General features: G+C 42.9%; 1 protein-coding gene across 1 annotated transcript in view; it reads right to left on the reverse strand.

The window, feature by feature from the left end:
- pisd (phosphatidylserine decarboxylase) overlaps positions 1–11,738 on the reverse strand; it is an 18,298-nt gene extending 6,560 nt beyond the window's left edge. The window contains 4 exon segments of the mRNA XM_040157193.1: positions 2–136; positions 7,700–7,836; positions 10,626–10,669; positions 11,630–11,738. Of these exon segments, the coding sequence (XP_040013127.1) occupies positions 2–136; positions 7,700–7,836; positions 10,626–10,669; positions 11,630–11,673 (360 nt within the window). The 5' untranslated portion in view covers positions 11,674–11,738.
- Positions 11,739–13,410: the final 1,672 nt, after the last annotated feature.

Raw genomic sequence — 13,410 nt, forward strand, 5'->3', positions numbered from 1 at the left:
CCCGCATGTTGACGCCGAAGGTCCAGATGTAGAGAGAGTAGATGGGTTTTCGGAGCCAGGTGGGGAGCTCCACCCCGTTCAGACGACCCCAGGCCCGGGAGAGGAGGCGAGTCGGGAAGGAGCGGTACAGCGCCACCTGCGGGAGAAAGCAGGAAACTCCAGGTTTAACGTTTATTATCTGGGTTAAAAAAAGGAGAGAAATTTTTATTTAAACGTTACAATTCAACTTTTGTAGAAGGTGAAGGAAGAGGTGAAAGAGATACAGAGAGGAGAGAAGGTCGGAGAGGAGGAGAAATATGAGGAGAACAGGAGGGAGTACAAGGAGGAAGAGGAGTGTAAAGAGATGTAAGAGGAGTAAAATTAGAGGGGGACGAGGAGAAGAGAAGAAATGAGAGAACTCAGAATAAATCATAAAAGAGGAGGAGGAAGTAGAGGATGGAAGATGATAAACAGAAGAGAAGGTGAAGTCTAGAGACACGTTTGACCTCCTGTAACCCCGTCCAGGTTTTGGTTTATTCCACTTCCTGTTGCTGACGGTGACGAGCTCATGTAAGAAGTCTGAGCCTTGACGGTTTCATGCAGAACGAAGGACACGATGGAAACACGTCCACATTTATGAGGAGGTCATGTGACCTGACAGCAACACACGACAACGCACGGCAACGAACCCACCACAGATTTAAAAAACTGGTAGTCTAAGTTACAGAGCGACATCTGCGTCCACACAACATCTGCGTAAACACACCTCACACAGAAGTTCGTCTCTAACATTTTATCAAACAGCTGCTTATTTCCACATCCAGCAGTTACAGAGCAACATGATGATCCTTCATCTGGTTCTGGTGCCTGTGTCACCTGATGAGTCTAGGTCCAGTACTCCCTCTCTCTTAGCTCTGGTTTTGATCTCCACCGGCTCCTGATGGAAACATTTGGCTCTTTAGCGGCTAAATGCTCCACTATGTTCACCAGCTGATCTCTGCCTGTGTCCGTCTGCTGTTTGCTGCTGAGCAGGTAGTGGACACTGGCTTTTTACAGCTTTTATTCTTTAAACACTGACACTGAACCAGACAGGAAAACCAAAACCAGGAGCTGAAAGAGGCTGAAAAGATTAACTGTGCGTTCATCACCAGCAGAGAGATTAGAGAGACAACTGATCTGCCAACAGAAAAAATACTGGTTATAGATGCTTTAAAGAGGCAGCGGAGGAGTAAAACGGAAAAGGAAGAGGATAGGAGACGAGAGGTGAAGAAAGAAGGAGATAAAACACAAAATGTAGGGAGGAAAAAGAAAATGATAAACAAAAGAAAAAGAAGAAAAGACAAAACGAGGGTGTAAATATATGGTCGTTCCCCTCCCTCTCTGTTTCCCTTCAGCTAATCAGAAGCCATTTGGCAGCAGCGGCTCTTACCCGATTGGCCAGCGGCCGCAGAGCGCTGACAGACAGGGCATAGCAGAGGAAGGCGATTGGCCGACGGCGCCAAGGGGCAGGATGACAGGCTCTGCCACTGAGCGCGCTGAGACGGTGACGAAGAGCCAAACGAGGCACCTGGAGCCTGATTATGACAACGAGATTTAAGTAAATTTAACGAGCTTTTAGGACAGTGTGAGAGTGGGGAGAAGGAAATGAAAGGGGGACCGAGGAAAGAGGAGAGATAAATCAGAAAAATAAGCATAGAAAGAGATGCAAATAAAAACCAGTAAAAAAGAAATGAGGTAAAAAATCTGGGAAAAGAAGCAAAAAAGAAAAAAAAAAATTAAAAATGAAGACATTTTCAAAATAGACGAGCAGAAAAAATATCTTTAAAAAAAGAAAAAAATACAAATTAGTTTAAGAAAATAGAAAGACCTTGTAGAAAAATGAGAGGAAGTGATAGAGGTCACAGGTTGAGTCTTAAACGCCTGAGTCTGAATTTCACTCGGGTACAGTATTTAGAATGATTTTAACATCAGATATTTTAGTTTTTTAATAACATTGATGTAGAGACTGAATTCAACTCTATTATAACGATCCTCAATCTAAAAATACTTTTCATGGTCAAAGTAACGTCGTGTTTTTTCAGTGTTTGGAGACGTTTTTGTTTCGTGGTGCACTGTCGCCCCCTGCTGGAAATGTTTACTTAATTATAACGCCATAACTCACTTCTGTTCAACATAAAATTAATTTAAAACACATTTCAAACATGTTGAGTGAAAGATCATGTGAATTTCAGCTGATGAAACTTCTTGTATTTGAAATTAAAAAAAAAAAAAAAAACTTAGTAAACTTTATTATGACATCAGTTTTAATCTTTGGGTTCAAGAAGAATTTCATGTCATTTCCAGTCAAAAGTCATAAAGTCACAAGTTAGTGTTTAAGTCAAAGTCAAACTTCAAATCAATATGGAGTCGAGTCTGACCTGAGTCTGAGTCATGTGACCTGTGGCAAAGTCATGTGACTTGACTCCCAAGTTATAAAGACAAAAATTAAAAAAAGACAAAAATAAAAACAGACAGAATGTGGGTAAAAACATGAAAAAAAAGAAAACAGGTAGGCAGGCGCAGGTGGAAAAGGGGGTGGGGCTTGTGTGTGTTGGGGGGGGGGGCATGGATGCTACCACAGCACACAGATGCGAAAGCAGCTAAGCTACAGTAAAGCTAGCAGGAATGCTAAGAGGGATGCTAATATGCTAACACCCGAAATATTTGATTCTTTTAAAAACATTTTAGAAACAAACTGAGCGACTTCATTTACTTTGTTAGATGACTGATAGAAAATGAATGAATCACGTTATGTCTTTTTCCTGTGCGATGTCATTAACAGGCAGAAAACCTCAGTTTTTATTCGTTTTCCACAGGAGTTCTATGGAGCCGCAACCAACAATTACTATCATTGTTAATACGTCCGACAGTTATTTTCTTTAATGAACAATTGATTGTTCAATGAAACGTCAGAAAATTTTGAAAAATGCCTCATTGTTCCCTGAAGCCGAGTGAAGGTGTTGTCCGAACAACAGTCAGAAACACAACGATGTTGAGTTTTACGTCAAAGAAAACTGGGAAATATTCACGTGAGAAGTTTTTTTGCTTTAAAAAAACGACAAACAATAAGTTGTCGAAATTGTTGCCAATCCATTTTTGGTCAATCCACTGATTGATTAATCAACCAGTGATTTCAGCGAGTGCTGGGTCCCTCAGAGGATAGTCTGGCCCTGGACGTGGAGACGAAGCAAAACCAAATATTAAATCTGTGTGGGCAGCTAACTGGGTTAGCAGGTTAGCACGGGATCAACTGGAATCAGACTAAACTAGGCTAAAGCTAAAATAGCTGACCTGCTAAGCTAGTTGTTGCCATGGAAACCACACACTCCGCGATCTTTGCTAACCGAACCCCGTTTCTGTCTCTCTCTCGCTCTTAAATTCAAATGAGCTTTACTGTGACCTTTCCTCGCTCAAGGGTGTAAGATGTTTTCTATGCTTCTGTGTTTCCTAGTGTGAATTTATTTTTCAGAGAACTGGATCGTTTTTGAAAGGTTGATGTTTTGGTCCTCTCCATGTTTGGAGGCGGTGCTCTCCCTCCCTCCCTCTCTCTCTCTCTCTCCCTCTCTCTCCCCCTCCCTCTCTCTCTCTCCCTCCCTCCCTCTCTCTCTCCCTCCCTCCCTCTCTCTCTCCCTCCCTCTCTCCCTCCCTCTCTCTCTCCCTCCCTCTCTCTCCCTCTCTCTCTCCCTCCTCCCTCTCTCTCTCTCTCCTCCCTCCCTCCCTCCCTCTCTCTAACTCTATTGTGTTTCGGTGTCTCTCGTCCTCGGGCGGTTTGGCCTTTTTATTGTCAATTTAATGAAACTGTAGTTTTCAGTCTGAGTCATAAAACTCTGATCTTGGCCGCTTCTGATTTTTACTTTACCGACTACTTTACTTTACTTTGCACGTCGTCGCGTTAATCTGCCCCGCCCCCCTCCCCTTCCGCTCCCACCTGAATCGTACTGTCGCTCTCGTCCTCACCCCTCCGCCTCCTCCGCCTCCTCCTCCTCCTCCTCCTCCGTCTCTCTCGCTCGCCCTCGCTCCGTCGGTCGCGCGACGCCGCCGCCGCCGCCGCCTCACCTGCCGCAGCAGGTCGCGCTCCCGACGCTCGCCGCCGCCGCCGCCGCCGTCGCCACGGCGACGAAGTAAGAACCTCACCATGAGCGAGCATCCGTCGCCGCCGCCGCCGCCGCCGCCGGGGGGAGAGACGGACGACGACACATCCGCACGACTTTATCCGCGAGTGTCCCGACGGTGTTTAACACAGACGAGAGGAAACAGGCGAGTCCGTTCACCGAGGCGACAGAAGAAGAAGTGACCGGGAGGGAGGGGGGGGGGGCGTTCACACTGAGGAGCCCCGCCCCCCGGATGCGTCTACACACGGAAGATCAAAACGACTTTTTCAGTTTAAATCTGAATTCATGTCAGGAATGAAGACGCGTCTTGGATGATTCAAGTCCAGCTGCTGTGAACCATGACCTTTACAGACACATCGGAATTACTTTAAAACAATAAAAAAAACATCTGTATTCTATTCTATATTATTGTTCCATTTATTTATTTATTGCTGACTAATGTTAGTTTTTTGTTTGAGTTTTTTTATGGCGTTTAGAAAATTTTATTTCTTATCACGATTGATTTAATTAGTTAAAAAATACTTTATTGGCTAACTAATTATTAATTATTATCATGAAAAAATGAAAACATGACAGTTTAAGATTTAACATGTAAACATTTAATTAACTCATTATTGAATTTAAAATGATTATTATTTTTTATAAAAATAAAAGATGATAGTTTAACGTTCTTACCGAGGTTTAAGTAAATTTTCATTTTATATATTTGAAATATTCAGCGTTTATTAACTCATACAATTAAAGTACTTATACATTAATATTATTTTACAATTATTTGACTAATGTATTATTAGATTGTACCATAATTGTTTTTGCAAACTAAGTACTTATTAACATCATGAAAGAAAATTAAAGACATTCATTAAAATAACAATTATAAAAATAACATTTGAAAGGATTATCAGTTATTATCGTTAACGCAAAGTAAAAGATTAATTAAGATGATTGTCTATACGTATTTATTTAATTAACATTTTTTGATATTTTACTTATTTCATTTATAATTATTTATAGAATCAGTACTAATGATTATTACATTTAAAAAAGTACTTAACTATATTTTAAATCATCATTTTTTAATTTTCTGGCTACTTAATTTATTTTTATTATTGTTTTAGAATGTTTTTATTATTTTATTACAAAGTTCAAATAATTTATCAATGAATTATTGAGCATATTTTAAAATAATGTATTTTTACGGATACAGATGTGACAGCTGCGGCTCTGAAAATAAAAGTGATCTTTTATCGAGTTTTATCATTTATTATTGTAAATTATCTTCATGTGAGAGTTCTCATCCTCCTGGTTTTCATTAAAACTTTGATTTACTGATGAATAAATAAAGAAAAAAGACAGACGAGTAAATAAACTAAGAAATAAAGTCAATAAATCCAATATTTTAACCTTTCAGGGTTTTAGTTCTCTGTGTAATTTTTTGTCCAATCAGAGCCTCCCTCTGTCCTGCCAAGTTATTGTTTGACCAATCAGACCATGTCCTCAGTGAATGGACCAATCAGGAGGCAGGTGGGAGACTGAGGAGAGAGGGCGGGGCCTGAGTGGAGCGGTGATGTGTCAGTGGTCAAAGTGAACGGTCAGTGTGACATCATCACTGTCACCTTTCACCCAGTGAACCAATTACAGTCTTTCCTCACATCAGAGATAAAACAGTTGATTTCACCTGATTCCATCCGCAGGTTTTACACCTGAGTGATGTCACTGAACACATGTCAGTCCAGCGCGGTCCTGAATCTCTGCTCCAGCTGAGCTGTGCTGGCCCAGAACCAGGATCACCACCTCACTGCTCCACACAGACCTTGGGTACAGCCAACCGACCCCGAACAGCAGATACACCCTGTTTGGGAGCACCTAGTCTCCATGTGTACCTGAAAACACAGGTGTTCACACAGGTGGTCCAGGTCACCTGTCGGCAGCCGTCACTGTGGTCTGAGACAAACAGCTGATTTTCAGTGTGAACGCGTAAAAGACGAGGACAGACGCTGACGTGTTTCACTCGCTGTTTTTAAGCGTGTTCTCCATCCAGCGGTCTTCTCTGTTACCGGAGACCTGAACTACGGAGCAGGATTTGTGGTTAGCGAGGTAACTTCAGGGTCGACCCTGGGTTTTCGGGGTTACGATGGTGGTTCACTTCTTCCCGGGATTCATCGCCATGGTAACTTACGCTGCACACCTAACCTGCTCCGGAGCAGGTTACGTTCGACATGACGGATCGTGTATAAAAGCTCCACCCACTGACCAATCGGCTCTCTTGGAAAATGACATCACCATTCTTAGAAGGTCCCGTGGAGCTCAGTGCGCAGATCGTGAGAGGGTCTCTTAGGAGGACTAGAGTGTTCAGAGACCAGCAAACCGCTTTGTCCCCCCCTGATGGTTTTAATATGAGCGACCCTCATTATTGCAGAGTCCAGCTCCTCAGCGGGACTGGACTCCTGTGGAGGAGCTGGTCCCCTCCCGTCGTCTTCATCTCATCGTCTGACTGAAGCACTGGAGCCTTGTACATTTTGTACTTATAAGAAATGAAAGTCAGTTTACTTACTGCTGTGTCCTAATGATGGGCAGTGATATTATGAGCCTGTTAACTTACACATTCACACAGGGGGTGATTTTTATTCCAGCTGTTCTTCCTGCATTTGGCAGCTGCAGCTGTTGCTCTTAGCCTGGATCATGTGTTTAACTTCGTCGTATTTGTCTAATATTATCGTTTGCTCTTCGTCTCTCACACATGCCGCTCTGCTGCCAGTAGACTTGTCCTTGTCTGTGATTGGTCATATGCTGTAAACCACGCCCCTTTCATGTGAACACGGGAAAACCTGGGTCGCCTTGGTAACCAATGTTATGTTATCGCTTAGCGTGATGACGGTCGTCAGGCTCAGTGAAGCCAGATAACGAAAAGATATCCTAGGTATCCTGAACCTGCTTTGTAATACAGGCCTCTGGCGTGTTACCTGGCGTGTTACCTGGCGTGTTACCTGGCGTGCTACCTGGCGTGTTACCTGGCGTGTTACCTGGCGTGTTACCTTCACCTGCACACCAGGAAAATAACATGAAACCAGTGACAGGAGTGTCAAAGTGTCAAACGGGAACTTGCTCATTGGGAGGAGGAGGAGGAGGTCCAGCTGTATTTTAACTGTTCGACTCGTCTGTTTGTTTTTACCAATAGACCCCCCCCCTCCCCACACACACACACACACACACACACACACACACACACACACACACACACACACCCACCCACCCCACCCGGAAAAACCCAAACAAACAAGAGTTACAAAATGTTGATGTTGCTTCACAGCAGAGCAGTTTGTTTTAAAATGAGGAGGTGAACGAGAGTGGAAAGTAAGGAGAGAAAAAGACATGAGGAGGACAGTAAGAGGAGCGGAAGGAAGGAGACAGAAAAAGACGAATCAGAAATTAAAAGAGAAGAAAGGTAAAAGCAGAACATGCGGAATGAAAGAGGAAAAACGAGGAGTATGAAAAAAGGAGTGAAGAGAAGAAGGAGGTGAGATAGAAAACGAAGAAGAGGAGGGAACAGCAGGTGTGTTGTCTCCTACCTGTGTGGGCGTGGCCAGAGGGGGTGGAGCTCCATCCTCCTGTTGGACCCTCCTCTTGTAGTGCTGGTAACCAAGGTAACTACCACCTGTCACCAACAGGAGGGGAAGGGGCCGGGGGCGGGGCAGGAGGGCACGACCTGAAGAGAACTGATTGGTTCAAACATCTGACAACAACACCTGGTCTCATCGCCAGTAAATACCCGTAAAAACACTGAGAACCACATCAGACCTGAGACCTCATTTAGAAAAACTCCTGAGATGCCTGAGGCATTCAGTAGTTTAATGACAGCTTGATAACAGATTTGTAGTTTACTAATAGTTTCGTAACAGTATGATGATAGATTGACAACAAGGGCTGCAGCGGTCGCGGACACAAAAACCCGGGTGTGGGAGGAGTTCAGCGAGGCCTCGGAAGTTCTGGCAAACCACCTGGCGTCTCAGAAAGGGAGAGCAGGGCTCGGCCCGGGCTGTCGTCAGCCGGGAAGGCGAACTGCTGACTCGGACTGGGGATATGAACCCCACCAACATTTCCTCTGCGGAGGAGGCAGGGTTTGAGGACTCGGGGGGAGTCCTGCTCATATCTCTGGCGGAGGTCTCTGAGGTTGTAAAGAGGCTCTTCAGTGGCAACGTGACGAGGGTGGATGAGGTCCACCCTGAGATGCTGAAGGCTCTGGACGTTGTAGGGTTTCTTGGCTCAGAAAATGGACGGATAACTTAATTAATGAGTCACAGATGTAAATGGTTCAGATGTGAATTGATCTGTGTATTTTAAAACGGGAGATTATGGACCAATCTGTGTCTTTCTTACAAACACAAACATAACACGGCTGCAGCTTATCGTTCATCACATTGTGGATATGATGTTTCATTATTGGTTTGATATGAAGTGGAACTTAACCTTTGAGAGGGATCCTTATAAAAGCTGGCTTCAGTTCACCACTTCACCATCTGTGTCTGCAACGTGTCCATACACGTGGCTCAGAGTTCACGTACAGGTGCGCACATTCTCCCGTCAAGTCTTTTTTTATAAATCTCAACCCGACAGCAAACGCCCAGAGGTAAAGAGGTGTAATCACAGGTAAACCAAATCCTCAACTACACACACAAATACCAACTCTTCCGTCAGCCAGATAATATTGGATCAGCTGTCAACTACCACTTCTGAAGACCTGGATGTCTGATTTTGTCTGGAAAACAAGGTCATCATTTATGTCAAGAGTGAAATGATGACATGAATCTGTTTCTCTGAGCTGATGTGGCTTCATGTTATTAACATCCATCTGTACTCAGTCTGCGTTCATAATCAGCTGTCAGGTCTCAGGTGACAGGTGCGTTCTTTTTTACTCCAGATGTCACAAAGTGAAACTATTGAAAAACAAATGAAAACAAATTCATAATCTACAAATCGCATAAAGTGACCTCTGCCAAATATCTCTGGTCTTCTGCAGTTGGTTATTGATCATCACCCGTCAGTCCCCCGTCAGTCCCCCGTCAGTCCCCCGCCCGTCAGTCCCCCGTTGCCACACTCCTTCTCTATTTATCTTGGGACATACAGTGTGGAGGGGGCAGATCAACGGTTTGGCTGGACAGATCGTCTCCCGTCAGTTATTCATGGGCTGGTCTCAGGTTCTCAGCTCCCAGACGTCAGTAGAGCAGAGCTGGACATCAGACTGTTTCCAGAACAGCTGCAGCTCATTCATGCAGCGGACGCAAGACGAGGATTCGCTCACGGTCTCAATGCAGTCGCTCATTACGACTGAGTGTAACTGATAACTATAATATAACTATAGAATTATGAACGAGTGTATGATAACTAACGAAGTGTGGAAATGCTCTAGAACGCAATGGAAAACAGAGTAACCCCATAACAATGCAGAATTACATATGCCCCAGTGCATGCTGGGAAACTTTCCCTCACACATGGCTCCAGAGTGCAACCATTTCGGTCGCACGTGTGACCAAATCTGTCAGGTGCGACTAACCTTTGTCATTGGTCGCACTGACGCGCCTGACTTTTATCAGGTCTGTCTCCGTGTGTGTCCGTCACCCGCATTCTGCGAAGACCCGCCCGAGCTCTGCCTCTGATTGGCTCTCTCCCTGATGTTCTTCTTCGCGGATGGGAAAAAAAATTAGGCATGTGTTTGTGTGTGAAACCGTGCCCTCTACTCCTCCTCAAGCAACATCACAACCTTAAAACATACCGTAAATTCAAAATGAGGAACAATCGATTGTTTTTTTGTCAAGATAAACGCTGCGGTGCCCGTTAAACCCGCCCCCGGCCCTGAAAGGCCCAGCCCAGACCCAACATCGTCGGCGGAGGTAACTGCCCCGCCACCTGTCTGCTCTTTCCCTGGACCCAAGGAGATGGCCTCATCCAACTCCAAGCCAGAGCCAGAGCCTACAACATACAAAAAATATATGCCTTTCGTAAAGAAGGGCTTGCCCAGTTTCTGTGGTTCAGATACGATAAAACAGCCAACATTGTGCGTTGCCTTTATTGCAAAGAGTGCAATAAGTGACTGAGACTTTCGGGCACATCTAAATTATGTACTAATTCCCCTAAATGAAAAAGTTAGATGCACACGACTGAGACGCGGCAGTCACATGACTGTCACACGACCGTCACATGAAGGAAACACGTCTGTCACGTGACAGTCACGATTGTGACACAACTGTAACGCGACTGTAGCACGACTGTTACATGACTCGCATGATGGCCACGTAACCATCACGTGGCTGCCACACTTGTGAAAATGTATTTTTATTATCAGTCGACCTCATAACCAGACTCCATTTGGATAAATGTGTTTGAATTTGGAATTAAATGTAAATGAGGTGGAGATCAAGTCATTGTCTGAAAGGAGGTGAAAAGAGGAGGGCGGCGAGTTAGAGGAGGAGATGAGGATGAGGAGGTGCGGACACTCACCTGTGTTCAGGCTGCGCTGCTGGCTGCAGCTCGGCGGAAGAACTCTGCGAACGACAGGAAAACGAAAACAGTGAAACGTGACGTCTGATAATTAACACATAGATTCCTGAAATATTCTAAATACGTGGAATTATTACATATGCTCGTAAATATTAAAGATTAAGATTCACATTTTTAAATGAAGACAAAGTAAAGAGAAGCAGAGTCTGGCAGATCAGCTGATATCAGCTCATCTGGATCAGTAAATGTGATTTTCAGGTCAACTGTTATCTCAGATCACTTTTCATACGGAGCAGGTCTAGACTTTACTCTCCGTAAATATATTCAGAAACAGTCTGACAGCAGGGAGAACTGACAGCTGGATTTTACTGTGTAACGTCCTGATCAGTCTCAGTCGTTTTCCTCTTTACTCTTATAAACGAGTCTGGGATGTGTACTAGTACTGGGCGCAGGGATCCAGTCTCGGTCTAAAGGGCTCTGACAACCAGACCGGTTTAACGCTGAAAGGTGTTTTAACCAAAAAACCAACAGTAACTCACTTCGTTTAGGTCTTGAACTTATGCATATGACAATAATATTAAAACACTAAAAGTACCTGAACGGCTCCAAAGACAAACAGACCGTTGATAAACAGATCAACACGCTCGGTTCCTGGATTAGAAACTCACCTGTTCATACCATGAAAACGGGTCTATCTGACACACCTTGCTAATGTTTCCTTAGCCGAATCTTTCATCTTCCCTACTCACACACTGCTCACCTGTCCGACGTCACATTCAACACACCGTTTGGATTTTAGATAGCGTTAAATATTAATCTAACATAAACTTTGAAGAGTCTGGCGGAACCCAGGTCGAACCGTCTCCCCACCACAGCCGCAGTAACACGACAAATTCGTCACACTGTCGTTACGGACACGCAGCCGTAAAGGAAACACGTCACATGTTTAAAGACGATCTGTTCACTTTAATATTTTCAGGAAAAAAATTAAAATAGTTAAAAACCTGCAAATCACTCCTCTGCGCGCACGCCACAAGACCGCCGCCATGTTGTTTGCGGAAGTTACATCAGGACCTCGTGCGTCAGGTTAAATAACCATTGTGGCGATCGTGCCGAGTCAGGCTGTCAGGTACATCTCCCTTCACTGTGATTGGCTGAACTCACGACCACTGAGCTTCTGAAGGAGCTCATTGGTCATTGGTCAACATCATTGCTCAACATCACTGGTCAACATCATTGGTCAACATCATTGGTCATTGGTCAACATCATTGGTCATTGGTCAACATCATTGGTCAACATCACTGGTCAACATCATTGGTCATTGCTCAACATCATTGGTCATTGCTCAACATCAATGGTCAACATCATTGGTCATTGGTCAACATCATTGGTCATTGGTCAACATCAATGGTCAAGCTCATTGATCTGCCTACGGAGTCAAAATTGAACGTAACCAAACCAAAAAGATTTAAATGATGAGTAAATGTATAGATCTGTGTTTATTAACAATCAAAGCAGGAAAAAACAACAATAAACCATAAATATCGATGTCAGGGTTAAAGATATGACACATTGCAGGACAATGGAAAATATTTCAAAAACATTTAAACATTTTTACTTTGAGATATAAAAAGTGTTAAGAAACATGGAAAACATTCAGTCTTTAATTAAAAATCTCCTCATCATTTGAAGTCCTGGGTATCTGAATGGATATGTGATGCTCAACAAGACTTATTAACCTTATAGGGAGTGTTAAATAAAATAAAATTTTCTTTTTTTGTTGGTAGATTTTGTACATATCTATGTTTATCTTTTTATTTAATTTTTGGGTCATTTTATGCCTTTATGGGAGACAGACAGGAAATGTGAGGAGAGAGAGTAGGGAAATGACATGCAGCAAACGGTCCAGCCAGGCCAGAGAGTTGAACCAGGGACTTGTGACTCGGGGAATTTATCATGTGGTATATAAGTGAACAAAAAGTAGGATTAAAACAAGAAATACAGAATGTAATAAATAATCTAAAATTTAGATCAAACTTGCTGAGACTGAAGTTTACTGAAGTCCAGAGAGATTTTATTTCTTAAAAATTAATTTTTAATCGTTTCTTTGAAAGATAAAAAAAAAAAAAGAAGAAGAAATCGGTCATGAGCTTTGTACAACAAAGTCATAATGAATAAAACCTGACTGAAAAATCATGTAAAGATAAATTAAAAAAAATATGATTTAATGAAGAAATGTCAAATATAATGAAATAATTAAAAAATGAGTGTTATCTGTTGAGAAAGCCAAATAAAAAAATAAAAAAAACTAGAATAGCAAAAAAATGCCCTGTCACATATCATGTTAAGGAAAGTGATGAAAAAAATTCCTGGATCTGCCCCAAAATGGACTCTTCCCTGGGCCAGACCCCGTCTCTCCACCAAGTTCGGTGCAAATCGGTTCAGTAGTTTTACTGTAATCCTGCTGACAAATAAACCAACAAATAAAACCAACAGACACCTGTGAAATCAGAACCTCCTTGATGGAGATAATTAATATTCACATATTTTAACCTATTTTCATACAAGCGTCAGCAGTTTAAACACTGAAGGAAGGAAAAGTAAAACATGTCCATGATAATAATGAAGTGACAACCATCAGTGAGCGGAAACAAACTTTATTTGTTCCAAAAATAGAAACATTTTCACCAGAAATATATATTACACTTTAAAAATATTCATCAGTGACTCTGCACTACTACACTGTACTGTGTTAGTACTGCAGAGTACTACAGCATCAGTGTG

This window comes from Xiphias gladius, chromosome 20 (genome assembly GCF_016859285.1).
Source record: "Xiphias gladius isolate SHS-SW01 ecotype Sanya breed wild chromosome 20, ASM1685928v1, whole genome shotgun sequence".
Taxonomy (NCBI): domain Eukaryota; kingdom Metazoa; phylum Chordata; class Actinopteri; order Istiophoriformes; family Xiphiidae; genus Xiphias; species Xiphias gladius.